General features: G+C 40.8%; 2 protein-coding genes across 2 annotated transcripts; one reads left to right on the forward strand and one right to left on the reverse strand.

Annotated features, from left to right (window-relative positions):
- The first annotated feature begins 3,597 nt into the window (after positions 1-3,597).
- On the forward strand, positions 3,598-16,574 carry micu2 (mitochondrial calcium uptake 2). The gene is made up of 12 exons (XM_069668135.1): positions 3,598-3,864; positions 4,186-4,315; positions 5,851-5,882; positions 5,988-6,063; positions 6,528-6,575; positions 8,781-8,863; positions 9,531-9,584; positions 9,675-9,772; positions 11,268-11,439; positions 11,520-11,628; positions 11,716-11,873; positions 13,438-16,574. Exons 1-12 carry the CDS (start codon positions 3,667-3,669, stop codon positions 13,537-13,539), a joined length of 1,260 nt encoding a protein of 419 aa, XP_069524236.1. The 5' UTR covers positions 3,598-3,666; the 3' UTR covers positions 13,540-16,574.
- On the reverse strand, positions 16,571-22,464 carry LOC138596770 (interferon regulatory factor 2-binding protein 1-like). The gene is made up of 2 exons (XM_069668123.1): positions 20,471-22,464; positions 16,571-17,354 (listed from the first exon to the last, which is right to left on the reverse strand). Exon 1 carries the CDS (start codon positions 22,257-22,259, stop codon positions 20,496-20,498), a length of 1,764 nt encoding a protein of 587 aa, XP_069524224.1. The 5' UTR covers positions 22,260-22,464; the 3' UTR covers positions 16,571-17,354; positions 20,471-20,495.
- Positions 22,465-22,472: the final 8 nt, after the last annotated feature.

Consider the following 22,472-nt stretch of genomic DNA (forward strand, 5'->3'; position numbering starts at 1 on the left):
CTTGACGTGAAATTGATGTGGACGCCGGTCACACACACACCACACACACACACACACACACTTTTTTATCATATGTTCTTTACTTCTCTGAAACTAATAATCTTTTACTGCAGCGCTTTCAGTATCCCTGAATTTGAATTTGACTCCAGCTGTAAAGACACTTAACAGAGGTATTAGCTGCATCGATTAGCATTGACTGGACATGATTAGCACCGTACACTCTACAGCAAACATAGACTCTTTATAAAAAGTGGACATAGCCCGTTAGTTTCAAAAGAGAAGCCAATGTGCGAGTGTCTTCAATCTACATCCTCTCTCATGACCAGCAGGGGGCGACTGCACTGGTTGAAAATGACGTCTTTGTCTGTCTGAAAATGAGATTACTTCCCAGTTAAATTTTCACCTCAGTAAATATTTTGCCTGATGAGTTTTTGATCTCAATCGCTTGTTTCAAGTCTTCTTCAACGCAGCAGGATACTAAGTTTGTAAATTATGGTCCCATTTACAGTAAAGTAGATAAAGCATGGTATGCTTGAAGGCTGGGCAACCGCTGATGAAAAATGCCTTATTAAGCTTTTTGTTGTACTAAAGGGTGCTCTAAAGAGTTTATTTTTACAGCATGTAGGCTACATTTCATTTAAAGAGGGGGTATTATGCTGTTTCACATTTTAAGACATATATATACAATGTTGCAATGTTGGATGTCCAGACTAAACGTGGGTGAAGTTTTAAATCTGTAGGTAAAAGTATGTTGGAGTAATCCCCAGGCTTCTCAGCTCAGTCTGCAGACTGCTGTGAATGGCAGGTTTCACCATAGGGTTTCACACAGTTTTTTCTACACGTGACAAAGTGCAGCCTCAGCAGGCTTCGGAGAGCTGGCCAATCAGAAGAAAGTGGGCTTGTAGGGGCCGGGTTTCTTAAAGGGATAGAGCTGACTGAGTCGTTTCAGGCAGAGGCTGTATGAGGGCCTGCACTGAGTGCCAGTGTGAGAAAAATGTATGTAAATTATGCTAAGCTACTCCACAGGTATCAAAGAGTGAAATATGAGGTTTGAAATTAGCATTACCTGGGCCTTGCATATATACTAAAAAGTGGAGATTTTAGATATATATTTTAAATATGGTGCTGAATTACCATTCCAATTAATATTGCAGCTCCCTGAATACCTTATATAGCTGCCTGTGGTGTGAGCTGGTAGGTTAGCGTTTACCCCTCAGCCTTCGCCAGCCCCATCCTCTTGTCCAAACATTGTCACTTCTGGCTCCACAATGCCAAGACGACGGCATGTGATATGATTAAAAAAAAGATATATTTAAGCATGCACATTGGCTAACACCGATTAATCTGAGATACGTTGGCTGCTAGTCAAGGCTCAGACTGCTCACATGGTCACATGCAGAGTGTGAATGCGTCATAAAATGTTTCTTTTTTGCATTAAGGCAGTCTTTGGCAATGTGTTTCTTGCAAATTGCACACAATGCTTCAAGACATTGTGTGTGATATCATGTTGGCTATGTCCACTTATTTTATACAGTCTATGGGTCATGCGTGAGATAAATAAGGAACATACAGTACAGTGTGTGGGTATGCACCCCCAGGAGTTAAGAGCTGAACGTTCCTTCACACTGACACCTCTGCAGGACTGAATCATTGGTGGAAATCAACTGAAGGGCTGTTTTATTAACTGTGTCCATGTCAAAAAGGTTATCCATCTCTGCTTCACATCCATCGCTTGCTTCTGTGATAACACTAACCGCTATAACACAGACATTTTTACACTGTATTAAAAGCTTTCTTATAGCAACCAGTGAAACGGACATTTAAATATTTATGTGAGTTCCAATAAAGGTTGATGCAACTTTTGTTTCTCTAAGTACAGTACAGCTCCGTGCACGGTGTAAGATAGTGGTGATGAAAGGGACTACTGTGTAATAACACACAACAACATACACACATGTATACAGAACTGCACAAATTCTGCACAACCTGATGTATGTTTTAAGAATGTAAATTTTAATTTGTTTATTGACTGAATAACATCTGCCAATATCTGTCTGTGGAAACATGAAGTATGGTACTGTCTCATAAACTCTGTTCATCCATTGAGTATGCCATTGTCTTTATTCTCCTCTGTGGGTTTGTAGCATGGACACGTTATTGTACAATAGTGACAGTTGTTCCAGTCAAATGTCCTTTGCAAACTTAAAGGAATTTTGAGATGCTTCAGATGAATTGATGTCATTGACCATCTCTTTAGCAATGCCATGAAATACTGGGAAAAGGTCCAGGTGTTATGATATGCAACACTGTTCAGCTCTCCTAAATCCTGAAAGAGATAATGATGCCCTTTCTGCTATTTCAGGAAATGTTGACATTTGTTTTTACACATGGCTGCCATTTTCCTCTGCAGTCACATTTAGGGAGGGAAGCTTGAATGCTGTGAAAATGTTGTACTGCTGTATTCCAAGTTTGCAAATTCTTTACGTAGGGAGAAATCGTTTTCACTTGAAAATGTGGAGCAGAGTATGTTAACATGTCTTAATACATGTCTGCAGGGGATATTTAAATAAGCCATCAGCAATAAAAGTCTTGAGCTAGACTAAGAGAATAAAGTCGTAATTTTAGGCTATGGTTAGTCTGTATGTGATTATGACGGGGAATATCAGAAGAGCAGCCAGTCACCTGCACTAAAATGCGGAACATGGAGCATCTTATGAAGTTATACTTAGAAATGATTGCAAAGGAGGCTTAAAGCAACTTTAGCCAGAGCTATATTTACTAAACACACCCGGTACCAAGCATAGCATACATGCACCCCACGAGAACATGCCAGATCTCCCAGTCCTAGCAGGTTTCGCTGCGGACTCTGTTACATTATAACACGTAGTAATACGATAGCACATTACACAGCTTTTTATATAGTATAGGTTTTACAAATACGAAATACTTAATCTTTTGGTAAATCAGCACCACATTGTCATAGGTATCAGAACTCTGCTCTTCTGATATCCCCCTTCAATATAACATTTAGGTACACCATAGCCCAAAATTCTGACTTTATTCTCATACTATAAATCTTTTTTTTTTTTTATGTGGCCCTAATACTCTGTCGTACGAAAGCACCCAATTCTAACAATGCAGTTTTTGTACTGATAGAACATATTATTTAGACAACCCCAGAACACTTATTGAAGTATCACACACTATGGGGCGGACATACATACATAAATAATATATTTTTGTTTATTCTCCAGGTTAAAGTTGTTACACTAATAATGATGTTTTTGAGAAGAAAAATATTTTGTATTCGTTTATTTTGTTCCAGTAGCCAGTTATTGTTTGTTAAATAATTTGGTAGGATGAGATTTTAGATTTTCCTAAACAGTGTTCATACAAAACTGATATCACTGTGGACTGTTTTCGGAGCTCTGTCCTGAATATGTCTTTATTTATTTTCTATTAGTTTGTTCCTCTCTCTTTGTAACTCGTTATCCCTGTATCCATGACCTGATTCATCCATTTGTTTTATGGACATAGCTGTACTTCCTGGAACTTTGCGTCACGTGACTTCGTCTTGTACCTATGGGTGTGGCTCTGCGCACATACAGTACGCAACTACGGAAGCCGTGGAATTTATTCACCCAGCTAGCAGGCTAACTTATCAAAATGGCAAGCTGGGGAAGGGTCGCCGCTGTCCTGAGGAATGTATTGAGGAGTCCTCGGTTTCTGAAGAGTTTAGCACTGCGGCGTGCGGTGGGTCCTGGTGTTTTTGGCTCTTTAGTCGGAGCTGGAGTTATCTGTTATTCTCAGTATCATGCTAACAACAGGACTCTGCCCTTCGCTGTGCATGCCGAGGAAGAAAAAGTGAGTTCACACCTAATGAAAGTTCCTATCGTTGAAACAGACTGCTCACAAATGTGAAAACTGTGCCTCTCATATGTCTGTCTATTTACATTAAAAGTCACATAATGTTAAATACATGTTACAGCGACACATTTGTAGCAATGTTTGCATTAAGGGCGTAAATACTCAGCCAAGTGTTCATATCAACAACATACGCCCCCCAGCTGTCACTCACTGAGACACCACACTGGGTGACATGCCGTCTGTTTTTATTGAGCCAACATTAATGAGTGTTTACATGCCTCTGTAGTGTACAGTGAAATGTGACTTGTGTTGTTTCAGGAAGCTGCAGCTCCTCACAAGTCTGCCAGAAAGGTGCGTTTCATCCAGTTCGCCTCTGTGACGTACGAGCAGGAGCCCTACATGACCCCCAGAGACTTCCTCTTCTCTGTCATGCTGGAAAATGTGGACCGTAAGATGCACTCATTTTATAGTCTTCATCTACTGACAGTGTATGATCATAATCTATATAACCCTACCAACAGCTGGGTATCAAGCTAGAAGAAAAGGCTGAATAAATGAGTAGGAAACAGTGAAAATGACTATATGATGTGATTTGTGTGTTACAGCCTGCACAGTCACCAATCAACCCAGTCTAACACCTGTAGAAAGCTGTATTAATATCAACATGTACATCAGGACTATTAGTGGCATTAGTGTGATTTGGGAAAAGATAATGTGTGCAAAGAGTAAAATAAAAGAAAGCAAGTGATGCTGCATTCACATACTCCTCAGATGGTCCCATTTCCCGAGTTGGGAAGACATTCTTCTGACTTTGGTGTGTGAGCCCAATTTTGATATTCAGTTTTTTTGGACAATTTAGCCAATCTGTACTTTGGCCCGCCATGTCTCTGAATAATAGGAACACAGGTGTGTCAACTCGGCAAGTTGGACACAAACATTTTCTCTGGCTCTGTGAGTTGTTATCCCGACATGGGGCAGCCTTTGCATAAATCTTTCCCATTCGGAAATTATTTGTTCCTATTATTCTGACACCACATAAAGGCAGGATAAAGAATGTTTGGTATCACAAGTGCCTCCTGTACAGGAACAGGAGAAATGCACTGGAGGCAGGAGAGGTTGCTACAGCTGGATTTTGCATTAAAGACAGTAGTAAATGTGTACTAGTACACACACAATAAACACAATAAATCGCAATTTCATCGACATTGCAATATGAGCTTTTGCAATAATAATAGTTATAATATAATTATAATAGTTATCACAGCACTGAAATATGTAATCGCACATCGCAGAGTTTTCTCATATCGTACAGGCCTACTAGGAGGTCATGGTCTGGACCACAATGAATAGGAAGAGCTTTGTGTTGAGTTAAACAAAACTTTTCAGAGTTTTGTTTAAGGAAAAAAGTTTATAATTGAAATAAGATTATTATTTTGGGGGATTAAAAATGAGGCTGCTTGCACTTCCTGAAAGATGTACAGTTCTAAAAGAGATGAGTGGTAATGTGAAAATGCTGCACTGCAAGGTATATTATTTATATCAACAACATTATATGATGAAATAACACATGTAACATGGTCGTGCTGTGAGTTGCAAATTGCTCAGATATTATGTCACTTTCAAATGTAACGTAAAGGAAGGTTATTTTATTATATAATACATCTAATTTTAACAAAGTTTTTAAAAAGTTCAGGCCACCATCATGTCGACAAATGACTTGATTAAACCATAAAAACTAACTTCCTCGGCCAAATTAGTTCAATAATAAGAAACTATTTCAATCACTGGTAATCGAGCTGCTGTCTATCTAGCTATGTAGCCCTAAACATACGAAAACACGGAGAATTGGGGGTTGGGGGTGGATGGTTTAAATTTGCTATGTCGTACCTCATTTAGGATGAAAACCCTGCATACATTTAGATGCCTAAAAAAATGATGCAAAAAGTCAACTAACAAATCTTTTCTTGTCATTTTCTCATGTAGGAAAGCTGCAGAAGAGAATTTTAACACCAGAGGTTTGTGTACAACATCAATCTGCGATAATAAGGTAGTTAAACCACAGATGTTGAGCTCAGTCATCAGCTTGTGCTGCTTTTTGTTTCCTATCGGTGTCTTTGCAGGAAGTGAACTACATGTTGAAGGCTGCTTCGAGAGCTCGGGCCGGTAATGAACTGTTCCGGAGCTTAGGAGACAACGGTGAGTCTTCAGTCACCAAAGTTAAGAACACAACCATCCGATCTTAAGTCCCGTTTTAGACACAGTGATGTTTTTAGAAGCAGCTACGAGGGACTCTGAATGTTTCTATCAAAGTCTGGGATGGATTTTGTTTCCGTTCATGCTTAGTTTGATGTGTGCAACCTTAAAGATACATTCATTAAGATCTTCAGTTAAGTCACCTATCATTTGCAGAATTAATTAATACAGTGATGGTTGAGGCTACCGCCCGACTGTTGAAAGCCTGTAGCAATTATGGTATTATAAACTGGGTGTCGACATTCCCGGGAAAATCAGAAGTGGCGTCGCTCGCCCAACAGTTGTAGGTCAACCAGAGAAAGCAGGCGGAAACGCTGAACTCTGAGTTGCGATTATAGGAGTACACTACAAACAATAGTTTAGTAGACAGTATATTTGTTGATCTTTATCTTTCTTGTGTCATACAGGTCTGATATCCTACACAGAGTATCTCTTCCTGCTGACCATTCTGACCAGTAAGTGGATTTCCTAACTTTCCATGAGCCTCTGGGCCTCACAGGGTTTCCCTTCTCTCAGTATCATCATGCTGAATGTATTTCCTGTTATTTTTGCATTTTGTTAAGTAAGAAATGTGCTTTTCTGAGTTTGCACACCTGCACATTTCAGTGGAGCTAAACATTTTCTCAGCGGTTGTTGACCTGATTTCTCAGCACTGTTTTCCAAGCTGTGTTGAGAAATGCTTCTTTTGCCCTACTAACCGAGTGTCTCAATCAGGGTTTCTGCACAGTGAGGAAAAGTGTAACACTGGAACTCTTTATCTTGTCCACGTTAAACTCTCAAGGGGTTCTTTTAGAAGAAAAGAAAACCTATAACACTTTAAAACAGAAAGTTCAAACAGTGAACAGAGGAAAGACCTCTTTAAAATAAGTTTCAGTTGCAATAATCTTTCAGATTCTTTCAGTTTCCCCACAGTCCATTCAAAGGTCTTGTTTCTCTGTATTTTTTCTTTCACATTTGAACAGTCTATGGTTTATTAAAAGGCAGCTGCAGGACTCTCGCCTGGCGATGCCAATTCAACTCCGCCACACGTACATTAATCTTGCCTCTATGCCACATCCTGCCTATATAACCTCGGGTAAGGCATATTTACCAGCCTTAACTGCCACATACCCACATCCCTTTATTTTACAGTGGAATATTTAAGATTCACAGCATTAGATGCAAAACAGACATTCACAACCTTAGTCTCTTAGTTTCAACACTTTCTAATGCACTCCCTTTTACAAGTGATTTGACACTTTATTTTATTTTATTTTTTTAATGTGGCACTGTCACAAAAGCATGGAATTAGATTATTTATTCTGTTTTCCAAACTATAAAATTCAGACCTAATAATCTATTATAAAGTCATACTGTTAGCAGAGTGTTATTCAGGGCAGTTGGAGCACGCTGCCAGGCCAGCCACACTGATTCCCCCTGTGTGAGAGAGCGTGGGCCAGAGTGAGCTTGATGTCGTCCAGAGCAAGGGAAGAAGTATGGCAGGAGACTGAACAGAAAAACTTAATTAATGAAAAGATCGTCCAAATGCACACATACGTATGTCTGTCTGAACATTTCTGAGTCATGTTGTGATCTAGTTATCAGAAAATTAAACATCCAATATTTTATTTATGGCTGCACTCAAAGTTGTTTCCATCGATACAGAGGAAAACATGGCTGCACAGACGACCTGAAAATGACATATTTTCACTTCTTATTTATTAAAGAGACTGAAAATATGTTAAGGAATATTAATCAGAGTATAAGGAGCACTGGCTCTTTAACTTCCTCTTTGTGCAGAGATGTTTGACAGTGGAACATAGGAGTGTCTACATCAAAAAGTTTTCCAAAGGCTGGTTTGACAATTCCAAGTATAAATCCTGGTTTGTTAAGGAGTCCAAATGGAATAAAACCAATCAGTCAAATTAGACTTATAAAGCACCAAATCATAACGAGATCTGTTGAGCCTAAACCCGGGCTTTTCAGTGTCATGAAGCTGGCTCTCTTTTAACCCGGCTTAATCACCATGGTAACTTACTCTGCAAAGCTAACCTGGTCGGGACCAGGTTATGTTCAGAGTTTCAGCGTTAAATCGTCTGTGAAGCTCTGCCCTTTGATTAATAATGTCCTGATGATGTTCTCCGTTCTTCTTCTGTGAGCACGCTCAGGCCGGAAGCACAGAAACTTCACAACCACCTTTGTGATAGCCGTTATCTCGAACTGGCTTTGTTGAGCCAGCTTACGTAAAGAAAGCCTGGGTATGTTGAACTTGCTTCGTAGTATACTCCCCAGGTCTAGACCGTACGCTTTGTTATTTAGAGAGAGACCCAACATGAATCCACCATGAGCAGCACTGACAACGTTCAGCACAGTGCCAGAAAAACTTCCTTTAAACAGGCAGAAACCTCGAGCAGAACCAGACTCATGTTGAACAGCCGTCTGCCTCGACTGGACGGGCCGAAAAATGGGATAGAAGGAGATGCAGGATCGAGACAAAGAGACAAAGAGGCAGCAAAAATAGATCATGATTTCTACTCTGATGTCAAATACTGTCTAAAAAAAAATTTACTGAGAGGTCTGGAAAAGTCTGAAATGTTGAGAAGGACAATGCGTGGGCCCTGATTGATTCACATGAGGTTTGATATGAAATTGAGATAACTGACAGTGCATTGCTGTTGCAGAGCCGCGCACAGGATTTCATATAGCTTTCAAAATGCTTGATGTTGACGGCAATGAGCATGTGGACAAAAAGGAGTTCCTCAAGGTAAGACCTCTGGAGTTTTAATTTAGATGTTCTATTACATTGTAGTAACATTGAATATAAAACGGATTGTTTCAAATGTAATGAAGAGAGGGCATTGTTTCTGTTATACAAATGTGTGCATTTAAATCTCAAAATAATCCGCCTTTAATGCTGCTGAAGCTCTGACGCTGCCACAGCTGTAAGTATGGATCTGTGAAGGTGAGGCAGAGCTGCACTGGTAGCTGCTCCAGTCGGTTTTTCATCTGTCATGTGTTTGCATCTCTGCAGCCTGAGTCAGCCCCCCAGTGTAGTCCAGTTATTTAAAGTCATGTGACCTTTCAGCCAGACTCGCCCTGAGTGATGACAGCAGAAATCCTCTGTGTGCTTAGATCAGGCCTAGAGTAGCAGACTGCATGTTGGCACGCCACGATGCACCTTGTGTAGTTTTCTCTTGTAGTGACTTGGTGCAGGAGCACAAAGCGTTCAGCAGAAGAGTGCATGGATTCTCATCTGCTGACTTAGATGACGGTCAAACGGTTTGATCGGTTAAATGCTGCTTTTTTTGTTGATTTTCTGTGACAGTTTAGAGCAGGGATGTCTTTTTTAGAAGAGCTGAAGAGAAGTATTTTTTAATCAATGCTTAAATGTTAACGCTTTGTTCTAAATATGTCATTTGCTGCTTCTGAAGCTGAAGAAAATCATTGGAAAACATAAAAGAACAGTACAGAAGGACGCCACAGAGGTGGGTATTCACATTTCTTTTCAGTTTAAATGGAAACAACATTTAGACACAGCATTCTGATATTATTGTACATTCCCTGGATGTGCACAGATACCAGCAGAAGAAGGAGAAAGTGTCAACACGTCACTGCAGACGTACTTCTTTGGCAAGAGAGGACAGAATAAGTTGCAGTATAAGGAGTTCCGCAGGTGAGGAAATCTCTGTAGTCAACACAAACGCCACACATGAGCCTGTGTCACTCTACACTCTGGATATACACTACCAGTCAAAAGTTTGGACACACTTTCCCGTTCACTGGTGTGAGAAAATGTGTCCAGACTTTTGACTGGTAGTGTATAAGAAGAAACATGTAGTCCACCTGTTCTAATTAGGTGAGGATTAAAGAATCCTTCATTATTGGGAAACTCTTAAATTAAACCATGCTTTGATGTTTCTTTCTAACCTCTTGACTCAAGATTTCATTAAATCCTTATTTGGGGAATAATCCTGAGAACTAATTGAATCACACTTCAGATGTGTCAAAACCCAAAACAAATCAGGTTAAAATTTGTATCAAACACTGGCCGACCCCCAGGTGCCCTCTTGGATGCCATAAGCTCGACAAAGTGCCCCCCAGGGGGTCCTTCCAGTGGATAAAGGGTGATGTAGTGCACTAATGGGAGTGTGGTGCCCCCTAGGGTGCCATGAATGGAGAGAAAAAAAGAGTCGCCCTCTGCATGCCTCTTCATGGTTTAATAGTTAATGGTTAATAGAAGTGCAGATATAAACCTTAAGTCTGAATAAAAACATTTTGAATAAATAAAAATAACATTTTAATCTTAATCATGGTCTGTGCGCCTCGCGTTTTTGAGGAAACGCTCTGAGCGCCTCGAGTTGAAAAACACTTCAGCTCAAAGCAGAGAGAGACAGAGGCGGGGCTTCTGTCAGTTTACAAAATAACGGTTAGGTTAATGACGGCTAATGATTCGGTGGTTGCCTTAACAACAGTAAACAGAAAGAAAAGGCGCAGTGAGCTGCTCTTTTTATAACCGTAGGCTTCAACAGAAAAGGCAATGCGGTGGCCTCGTGTTTTACAGCCTACGAAGCGCGTTCTGTCTGATCGGGGCCTCCGCTGTCCATCACTGGAAGTACATATGAAATGTTGCTCTGTAGTTTTAAGATTTCTGCTGACTCTTCAGGGTGTCTTTAAGTACAACCAAACACTGGACAAGACTTTTGCAGGTCTCTGTTGTAGCAACTAGTCAATCATAGGGAGCCACGCCCTAAATCATACTCGTGCTTTAAAGTCTCTAAAGACTGTAAATGGGACAATAATTTACAAAATAAACATCATGTTTTTTTGAAGAAGACTTGAAACTAGAGATTAGGCCCATAAACTCATTAGAAAATGTTTACTGAGGTAATCAAGTGAGAAGAATGGTAATTTCTTCTTTATGTTACCAGTGGAGTCGCCCCCTGCTGGCCATTAATAAGAATACAGGTTAAGGCACGTCTTACATACAACTTATGTGCAGACATCATCCTGTTCAATTCAATTGGCGACTTCTCACTTTTTATTTGACTCTTAGAAAATGTTGGACATGTTTACTTTCACACTTTCTTTAAAGCTCTCCTTTAAGTGAAGAGTTGGTTTACTGTGATGATACTGTGTGTTTACTGTCACATTCTTCTCCTGTGTTTCAGGTTCATGGAGGACCTGCAGGCTGAGGTGCAGGAGATGGAGTTCCTGCAGTTCTCCAAAGGGATGGACACCATGAGGAGGGAGGACTTTGCAGAGTGGCTGCTGCACTACACCAACGAAGAAGACAACGAGGTGTACTGGGAGAACATGAGGAAGAAGATCCCTGCTGGCCAGGTAAGATGACTTTAATGAGAGAAAACTAAATAACTAATTAAATGAAGCATAAAACTGATCTGACACTGTTTGCGTTGCAGAGTATCACGTTTGATGAGTTCAAAGCTTTCTGTCTCTTCACCAACAATCTGGAGGATTTCGCCTTCTCCATGAAAATGGTCACTGAAGCCAACCGTCCTGTGGGAATGGGTAACACCTCTGAATGATTAGATGTACAATAATTATTTAATCACTATAAACAGTAGATGACTCCATTGTTCCTTCCTCTCTCTGCAGCTCAGTTCAAGCGTGCTGTGAGGATTGCCACAGGCCACGATCTGTCGGAGAGCGTTCTGGATACTGTGTTTAAACTCTTTGATATGGACGGAGACAACTGCCTGAGCCACAAGGAGTTCATCGGTGTGATGAAGGACAGAGTGCTGCGAGGGCTGAAGGTGAGTCGGTCCATCTCCACCTGTTGTTTTGTGTTTAAGCAGCTGAAGATATGCTCCAAAAATACTGTTCTTGTAATTCTTAAAGGAACAGTTTTACATTTTGGGAAATACGCAGACGTCTGAGAGGAGATGAGCAGATATAACTTCCATTTGTCACAGAGACATCAAGTCATAAAGTAAAGTTGTCACAATACCACCAACCTCCATTACATTCTAGTAAAAATAATGATACTCGATACTGTTTCGTTTACCACAGCAACAAAAATAGAAGTCCTAAGAACAAAAAATCTTGTTTTAAATTTCTTCACACAGTGTTCACAAAAATAGTCTCTAAACACCAGCTCATTAGACTGTTAAAGGGCCAGTTCGCCGATTTTCAACCTCAGTCCTATCATGCTATCATGGGGAGCTAATGTCATCATGGCTATCCGCTTCTCCAGTGAGCCCTGGAAAACCTCCACCAGACTACGTAAAGCGCGTTATCTGGTGGAGGCCAGGGGGCTCACTAAACAACACTACCACGTACGTAAACTGTAATCATTTGATCCGTGAGCTGCCTTGAAATGTTGCCGGATCACCTGTTTTCCCTCCCAGACATTCCACATTTATAACTGAGTCATGTCTCGCTCAAAATCGTCAGGTTTGAAATGTAGACTGCAGACCTGAAGATTTTTTAGACGATCCACCGGTATATTCTCATCATATTTCTGAACCTGTCCCGCTCTGAGCCGTTGCCTGCAGTGAAAACGTAGTATTTCACTCCAGCGTCTCTCGCTGGGCCGTTCCTTTCAGAGTGAGGAGCGCAATGCACACTGGGAGTTGTAGGAATGTAGAATGGGCAAAACCAGCGGGATTTTCCATATTAAAATATTCCCTCATTATCCAGTTGAAGTGTGAGCTATGTCTGTGTCTGCAGAGGATCTGCCCTTCGTCTGTGTTTCTTTAGTTCTTATTATTCTGCTGTGTTTGGGACATTTCTGAACGTCCATCGTTGGTCAGTGGTCTGAAGCCAACAGCTCGGGTCTAAATGAAAACGTAGCATCAAGGTGACATGGCTCTCTGAAGCAGAGAGATAATTCTGTCCTCACTCTCTAAACTACTAAACTAAACTACACCGAGACTACCAGGAGATATAATGACATAAATAATCATATTTTAAATAATGTTAGGAAACAATTCAAATAAAATACATTTAAAAAAATGTTGTCCCCACCAATGTCCCATTGAAAACTACGCCCGTTGCTTATTTCTCTGTTTCACTGCTTCATTTACATTCTCTCCTGTTAGTCTGCTAGTCTGTATTAGTTTTTTTTAGTACAATGACGTGTGATAATTTGCGCAAAGAGCAGGGAAGTGAGATCTGATGAGAAGTGGTCACAGAGCACTGTAATGCCAGGTGTGAACAGGGCCTAAGATGGACAGTCTGTGGTGTTTGTGCATTATTCATTACATCCTTTCTAATGCTTTAACCTGAGTCCTACTCTTAGAAGTCTTTATAGACTCTGTTTAGATTTTCACTGTGACCCGCAGTGATGTTACCTGTTGAACTGTGTTTTACCTTCAGGTTCAGCCTCAGAACGGCTTCTCCGGTTACTGGAAATGTGTGAAGAGAGAGACCCTGAAGGGAGCTCGGGAGGCCCTGGGGGACACCGGGTGCCCCATCTGAACCACCGTGATCCTCCAGGACGACTGATAGATGATCAATCAAACCACTGCCCACTGTTTTATAACCCAGAGAGTGGTGTGAACAAGGTTTTATATGTAACCACATGTACAGAAACAGGATTTACACCACTAACTTGTGTATAAATGATGTTTACAGATATAAGGAAGCTCAACAGCCGTTATAAGGGGTGTGGTTTTTAACATATTCCATGTTTTTATTGTTTGGCGCGGTGTGAATAATCAGGTCGTGCTTTTATATTCAGAAAAGGACTGTCATGCTTTCAACTCAACAGTGACATTATAATGACTGCGTTTACATGCACTTAATATTCCTGTTTTTGCCCTTATTCCAAGAAGATAAGCGTCCTCCTGAGCTGTCTACTAAGTTAGTGAAATTATTATTCCTTTGATAATTCTGTTTACATGCAGCCGCACATACTGTGATTGTTTTTTTAACATCGTACAGGGCCGACTTGAAACAGTGCAGTGCGGCAAATTCAGATTGTGCTGCAACATGTCCAAAAAAAGCTCCTAAAATCTGAACAGTATCAGCATCTTTCACGTGACTTCATTAGAAAATGTGACATTTTATACGGTCTGATTAATGACGTCCAGAAGGAACGCGTTGGTTAGATGCTCTGCTATCTGTCACTGACACGCTGATGATTGCTGTTTTATTCACTTTGAGCTGCCAACTTCACACCTGGGCAGGTACAACAGGTGTTGATTGGACTTCTGGCTAATTTTGGCATATTAAAAAGAAGTGTTTATAATATGCACCGCCCTGTAAAAAACACTGAATGCGAAAGACGCTGATCAGATTTGCAATAGTCATGTTCAGAACAGCAGGAAATTAATGTGCATGTAAATGTGTTCAGCAGCATAATGCTTAAAGAAATGAACAGCGACCTTAAAATAGAGAATGAACTTGAGAAGTGGATTTGGGTAATTTGACAGTCCAGGGCCCAGTTGTTCAAAAATGTAATCTGGATTTGGAGATCCTATTTTTGCTATCCAGGTTCGGATAATCCAGCTTCCTTTTGTCCTGGTTTTTCAAAATAAAACTGGGTTGAATCAACCTGATCCAGATGCAGACATTTTAATATTAAGATTAGCAGCGCTTTAGGCTACGTTCACACTTCAAGCCTTAGTGCTCAAATACGATTTATTGCTCAGATCAGGGGTTTTTTTTCTTTGGCTGTTCACATTATTTTAAAAATGTGCCCAATATCAGATTCCAGTGTCAACTGGTCACGGTCCGGAAATGACCCGCATGCGCAAAAGAACAATAACAAAGATTAAGCACAGAGTTGTGACGAATGTCGATTGGGAGTGACGCAAAAGTCTCAGGTCGCAAGGCAAAACATCAGACCTGTATCTGACCCAAAGACTGGATATATAGATGGATGACATGGCAGCTTCCTTTAAAGTGAAGCCAAACCCTCTCTATCGCCCCCTGCTGACTGGCTACAGTGTAGGTCATAAAGCCCAACTCCTCCATGTTAACAGATGGGACATGAGTCAGACTATAAAATCAAAATACACATCAAATACATTTTTCTCAATCATGGTTTCTGTCATTATAGTTAGGTCTTATCATCTGATTTACATCCAAGTGTTCATTTTTCTTAAGTTTATTGTTAATTAGTGCAGCCGATCTGTTCCGGATTAGCAGAGTGGAGGAGGAACGGCGAAAGGAAACGTAAATAAATCACTACAGTCATTGAAGTTTACATACATGTGAACGTTAACCTCAGACCAACACAGAGAAGCTGTTCTGCTGTTAAACACGCAGGCCAGCGAAATCCTTGTTTTTTCTTTAAGTTAAGTGTGCTTTTTGGTTAATGGAAGTGGCTATTGCGGCTCCACCTCTGGCTCCACGTGATGTCACAATCGCAAGATGGCAGCGCCTATCAAAGGGGCTATTTTGGCATCACTTTCATACAATGGGAGCAGATGGAGACGCGTCGTCCATCTTTATATGCAGTCATTGATCTGACCACATATGAAAGTGTCCCAAGTCAGATTTGAAAAGATCAGATTCCATGGGATTGTGCTGTCACGAAAAAAACAGACCTGAGCACATATAAGCCAAAAAATGGGATTTGGGTCACATTTGCCTGCAGCCTGAACATAGCCTAAATGTGACTATACCACATACTGTCCACAGGGGGGCGCCAAAATCAACACCATTTTAAGTTTCTTACAGTTACTTTAAATTAAATGTTTTTATGGGGCCAAAATAATTATTCTACTATCACCATTGCAATATATCAGTTCATGTGTAAAATACTTATTGTACTGATCAATTTAAAGTGATGTTTCCGGCCTGAATCCTCCCTCTGCTGGATTCAGATAATCCTGATTTTTTGGATCACAGGTTTCCCAATCCTGCTCAACACAAACTGGAGGTTTTATCCAGATAAAAAACAAACCTGAGTTACCTTATTGAATTTTTTTTGTGGCCTTTTAAGCCTTGAGAGAAATGACAGTGGGAAGTGTCAGAAGCAGGGTAAGAGAGAGTGGGGATGGCAAGGGGCCAAGGGTGGGAGTCGAACCCGAGGCCGCTGCATCGAGGACTGATGGATCCTGTATAGGGGACACTTGATGTAAATGCTGAGCTAAACGGCTGCTACAGAATGCTTTTATTCTTTTGCGAACTTTTTCTTACAGTTGGATCCAACCCAGTCACTGTGATCCGATCAGATTACTTCTGAAAAACTGGGCCCTGATATCAGCTGAACAGCTGTGGGTTTTGGTGTTTACAATATTACTTTTTTATATATTATTTGTATTCAAATCACTATTTTTCATCCAGACTGGCTGATCTTTTAATTTTGCACTCCACACTTCATAGCTCAGAGCAGTGTGTTTTCAGTTAACTGTGGTTCCAGGGATGGATGCTAATTCTGTGCATTTAATGTGCTTATACAGTAAGGGGTGCAGGTGTTTCTTTTTTTTCTAAAATATTTATCAATTTAAATGTGATAAAAAAGCCACAGTGTGAGTGTCACAGAATAAAGCAGCTCTAATAACTATTTTGTCATTTATTGTAGAATTGACCTGTTCAGATCACATGAGTATGTGGGTTAACCATTGAAGATCGTGGTGCTAATTATCTTTACCATACATATAATTCAAAAAGTAAATAGACAAAAACAAGCTTACTTCTGTGATAGATGAACGAGTTAGTGACTGATGCCAAAGGTTATCAGTGAGTACAGCATACACAGCTACAATACAATAAAATTACATTGAGCATGAAGCCATCTTTGGTCTTCTTATCACTATAAACAAATACATATAAATTTGTATTGTATCAAAAATAGAAATTACATAGCCATATTGAAAGTAAATTCACATTTTTGACATACAATATAAGGAGATTACCTAAGAGACATACTGTGGGATTACATGTTTTCATCCTTGGCGTTAAGGACCCGATGGTTTCTGCCACATTTTGAACATTCATTTGTTTTTTTGAAGGTTTGCATCTATGAATATTGCCTCATCCACCTGTAGTATGCAACGTATATAACAAAAACACAAATGAAGGACAAAATAGATTGTCATTCTTAAAAACAAGCGTGTGCTTTCTATCCTGGGCTTTGAAGATTTGGTCAGGACTAACATTCGTGGTGATGCAGCAGCCCTGACAGACGGACGAGTCCCTCCTCTCAAAGTGAGTCTGGTTTGTGTAGCTGTCCTCCTCCTCCTCCGGGGTTCAGAGTTTTTCTGCTCTCAGAGGCACACATCATGAGACAAAGTGGACCTCTACTGAGATAATAGGGAAGTGCTTTCAAAGTGTTTGATCCACTGTGAAAAGAGAAAAACATGCGAGGATTTAGGAACATTCAAACCAACAGTAAAGCAGCTTCTCTTCTACCTGTGAACTGATTTAATATTTTGTTGTCAAGTACATTTTGTTGCATCTAGTTTTCGTTGTCTGTGGAGCTTTTCATTTAAAGTACCAAAGGCTGTTTATTTACATTTCCCATGTTAGACATGTGAAGTAATGTAAAAGATGCACCTTTTAATCTAAGAGGAGAGGAAGGTCCTTGTTTTAATAAACACAATGTTGCACTTTGTTATATTAATTGCAGATCAAGTGTTTTTTGACAGGTTAAAATTACAGCCAACAAATCCATAACGTAATTTTAAACAGTTTAAATTTGTATTAATGATATCTACTGTTCATAGGTAAAACTGTAATTCTCGATAAATTATGTCTTACGACTTCAAATATTCATCGTAGGTCTGTAAATAATTAAAACAACTTTTACCACTGACTTCTTTTCAAACTCAATTACAGATATGTATTATTCAATTATCACGTGTAATAATAATAATAATAATAATGTAATTCTGAGTAATTGAAATTCTAATTAATGAAATGTGCAACTATATTCACACTTGTCTCAATATTCTAAATTGTTATTAACCATTTCATTCTTACGGCTCCTTTAGTGATTGTAAATATCTACACGTGTTCTTACATTACAGACATCATACATACGATATCTTAAATTTAATCCTGACCTGTCAAAATATAATTACCCATTAGTCGGCTTTGAACTGTGACTTGTAAGAATGTAATTCTAGATATTTAGATTTTTATTTCAGGCGTCTAAAATACTAATTTTGCCAATGAACATTATTTTTGTACTCGTGACTCCTGCAAAGGAGAAATCTACAAATCCTTTTATGACTCTGTTCATGACATTTAGAGATTCATCTCCACATTTTATCTTAATTCACTTTGACTTTAATCCAAATATTGCTAATTTAATCTTGATTTTTGGGCTTTAACGTCAGCATTTCTGACTGACTCAATAATTTTGACGTTGCAACTTTAATCTCAACGTTTGGACTTTAATCTTGACATTTTGAGATTAATCTCAACATTTATCCTTGAATCATTTTGACTTTAATCCGAACATTGCAACTGTTATTTAGACTTTTGGACTTTATTGTTGACATTTCATATTAATTTCACATTTGGACTTTATTCTAAACATTGTGCATTTATTCTGGACGTTAAGACTTTAATGTGGACATTTTGACTTTCAACTTTATTTTCCACATTTACACTTAACTCCTGACTTCACTACTGAAAATAAAATCTGCCTTTTTGTTTAAATGCTGGACCATAACTCTCTCCTGTAGAAACTTTCGCTCAAACATAAGAGAATCCTTTACATGGTTCAGTACAGAGCATAAAGAACAGTGTTTTCCTGATGATAAACCACTGATTCAAAGGTGTGTATGATCTGAGGCTGTTACACGAGAACATCTGCAGCTGCACAATGTTGTGTTTGATCTCATTCCGTTTTTTAACATCATTGGGGGATGTCCCATTTTAAATTCCCTGCACCGTCTAATCTCTAAATCAAAATAAATCTATTTAGTTCTTTGTCACAGTATGACAAACTACTCTTTATTTGATGCCTGCTTAATTAACGTGTCGATCATGTGCAAAGTTTTCTGTTTCAGGCTTCTGTTCATTACAATATGTGCATAATGCACTGTTGGACTGTGTTAAAACATGAACATGAGGGGGGGAAGTAAATTTGTAGTTTGAACAAACTGATGAGCTTAGGTTGGATTTAAATGAACAAGTTGTTCATGCTGCAGATTTTACTGTGAAGATTATGACATAGAGCCTCTCTCATAAAACTGTGTGCTTCTACCATCAGGCACATTTAAGCTCCAGGAGCCTGCGGAGGTCACTGTGATTTATACATCATTGAGTTGAGTTGTTATTTAGATATTTCATTATGTGAGCCGTCTTTCTGTCTCTTTTTACGCCATCTCACTGACAAATTACAACATAAAGCCATTCTTCTAATAGCAGCCATGTGACCACAATTCAGCCAACTGAATAGATTAATTGGACGATCACTTCAAGATGACTAAATCATCAGCGATCATTTGAGTTTTATGTTAGGCCTTTTAAACATTCAATCAGTGAAAAATAAGATGTAGTTTTCACTGTGGATGTCATTTCACACTTGAACTGTTCATTTCAGATATTTATATAACGCATGTAAGAAACATATTTACAAACTACATTTTAAACTAGTCAAAACGGATTTATCAATATATCATCAGTAACCATTAACACTTGCAAGGCTAACAAGTACAGATATCCGTTACTGAATTTCCTCATGCTAAAAAAGGTTTGTCACTCACTTAACGCTCACTTACTTATGGTTTTGGATCTTTATGCACATTTGCACCGCACTGTTTTTGCACTACCTCCAAACAGCCACTACTCAATGTTGCAAGTGTAATCGCCTTTATCTTTAGAGTATATTTATTTTGTTTATTTTCTTTGTTTGAATTAGTAAACTCTTACCAATCACAAAATATATTAGAGATATCAAATATAATTGTTATTAGTACTAATTGAATTTTAAGGGTTTACAATCAATTTGAAAATTGATATTTATTTCACAGAATTGAATTTGAGGTGTCTACAGGTCTATTTATATCTGTAATGTAAGAACAAGTGTAGATATCATGTTATTCATCACTAGTAACTATTTAATTATTGATATTAAAAATGTATACTTTTTACTGGTGAGAATTGAGTTGTAGAAATCATTAATAAGAACTGCAACTAGTCCACAAAACATTCTTCATTTGTAGACTTGGATTTATAATGTCAAAATAGAGTTATAATTAAGTGGTAAATACTTGTCATTTTAATTGAGGTTAAGATCTACAGCAATGATTTCCCCTTGTGAGAAATTAATTATTGATACCCATATTTCCTTTTTCTCAAAAATAATTTTTTTGTAGAAAACTTTGATTGGAAATTCTGCTTATGAGAATTACATGTTGGATTTTGTCAGATTTTAAATTTGATACAAATGCTCGTTACAGGATGCTAAAATCATGCTAACCATCCTTCTTAGCTGCCATCTTACCAATCACCACATCAGGATGGAGACGTCAAGGGTCGCTCTCCTTCTTTACTGTCACGTCTCCGTCTCCGGCCAGGATGGTGGAGATTTCTCCCTGCATGAAGGCCCAAGGCACGGTGGATCCAGCCAGGGGACAGCGCTCTCCGCTGGGGCAGTATACCTCCCCGCCCGGGCCCTGGCTGCGGATGAACCCTCTGGTACAGGGGAAGCAGAACTTGTGGTGCGGGACAGACGGACACTGGACAAAGTGAGTGTCCTCCAGGCGTTCTCTGCAGAGGGTGCAGCAGAGCAGGGTGCCCTGACCGCTGCTCGTGGATTCCCCGGCACCGGTGCTGCTGCTCTGTCCCACCGCGCTCAGACCCTGCCCCATGGCCGCCTGGGAGACTGAGGTGGAGGCGGTGGAGGGGCTGCTGCTAGTGGGACGCCCAGCTGAGGACGAGGAGTGGGCTGTGGACATGCTGGGGCTGTCTCTGGCCATCTGGCTGGAGCTCAGGCTGTCTGCGACACCCATGAGCGCAGAGATGGGCGAGGGCTGGCTGTGAAGACGGGGCGGACCCTCTTGAGGGACAGCCATGCCAGGAAGGGGCTCCATGCCTGAGTAAGCACCTCGGGGCCACGGCTCTCTGGATGGGTGATCTGGCCTTCCTTCACTCTCTCCATTCTCTGAGCCCGGAGAAGCCTTTCGACGTCGAGTCGTGCTCTTCGCTGGTACAGGGCGTCCAGCAGCCGCCATGGGCAACCCTGCATCAGGCTGGGGGAGAACCTCTGGGATCGGGGGCTCTTTAAACATGCGGACACCATCATTCAACAGCTCAGACAGACCACGCCAGTCTCCTGTACCTTGCCGCTTCTCGTATTCCACATAACGCAGCCCAGAGTTCACCGCTTTACCCGCATCTTTGGCCGAGTCTCGGAACATCTGCCTTACCAGGTCTGGGACTCCTGAGAAGATCATCCCTGAACCGGCAGGATACTCAACAAACACCTTCAGCTCAAACTCTGGAGTGCTACTGGCATCGAAGGCCAGAACCCTACCCATCAGGTTGTGGTCTTTTCTGAAGCGCACATTAAAGGGAACGCAGCTGCTGAGAGCCACAAGAACATCCCGGACCGCTTTGGGACGGTTTGGCCAGCCTTCGACCCTGCTGCGAGCCACGTCGTTCAGTTCAGCCATCACCTCATTGTTCCTCCACACTGCAGGGTCTATGCCCACCAGAGCAGAGGTGCTAGCCCCCACACCCAAAGACACAGCCTGTCTTCTGCCAGCCTCACCCATGATGGGGCCAGCAGAGACTGCAATAGATGTGGCCCCGGCCCTGGAGCCTAAAAGCCCATGTGGGGCTGCTACTAACCCCAAAGCATGAGATATGGTGCCATGGAGACTGGGAACTGCCCCAACTATAGCCCTCCGGGTGTTTGGGCTCTGTCTGCTGCCGTCTGACAGGGCCACATCTTCAGCTCTGTGCAGGCCGTTGGGGAGGCGAGAAGACACCCCATACTCACCCCTCCCCCTCTCTATACGCTCTGCATGCTGCCGCCCCGCTTCAATGGGCCCCGCAGAGCTGGGTTTCCCCTGCGGAGGACCGGGGGACCTGCCGTCTAAAACCCCGTGCGTGCTCTTCAGCTGCCTGGCAGTCTCGATGAGGAACTCTATCCGGTCCGCGCCGTCGTAGTTGACACATCCCCGGCAGACTGCCTCGCTGAACTCCCACAGCATGGCCCAGGGCATCTTGGGCAGATCGCAGAGGTAGCACCATTGCCGTCTGGAGGAAGACTGCGAGGCGGAGGACATGTTGTTTACAGGCCCTCGACCAAACTTTCTTCGGAGGCCTACACGTTACGGTCTACGGTTTTCAGTAATACCTCAATTCTCGGACAACTCCCGCGACATGACGCGCATTTTAAGACGGAAATTAAACGAAAACTAAGCTCAAAACGCGACTGTAAACTACAGCTTTTAAAAGTTAGCGACGTCTTCTTTCTCGATTTGTTCGTGTCGGTCTGT

The sequence above is a fragment of the Semicossyphus pulcher genome, unplaced genomic scaffold (assembly GCF_022749685.1).
Source record: "Semicossyphus pulcher isolate SPU_LCO1_2020_fin unplaced genomic scaffold, fSemPul1.0.p SCAF_10, whole genome shotgun sequence".
In the NCBI taxonomy this organism is placed as follows: domain Eukaryota; kingdom Metazoa; phylum Chordata; class Actinopteri; order Labriformes; family Labridae; genus Semicossyphus; species Semicossyphus pulcher.

What these genes read in the sequence shown, in the direction of transcription:
- micu2 (XM_069668135.1), top strand. Translation starts at nt 3,667, where the DNA reads ATGGCAAGCTGGGGAAGGGTCGCCGCTGTCCTGAGGAATGTATTGAGG. An exon ending in AGAGAATTTTAACACCAGAG is followed by an intron (nt 5,883 to 5,987) that starts GTTTGTGTACAA and finishes GTGTCTTTGCAG; the next exon opens with GAAGTGAACTACATGTTGAA. An exon ending in CAGTATAAGGAGTTCCGCAG is followed by an intron (nt 9,773 to 11,267) that starts GTGAGGAAATCT and finishes CCTGTGTTTCAG; the next exon opens with GTTCATGGAGGACCTGCAGG.
- LOC138596770 (XM_069668123.1), bottom strand. Translation starts at nt 22,259, where the DNA reads ATGTCCTCCGCCTCGCAGTCTTCCTCCAGACGGCAATGGTGCTACCTC.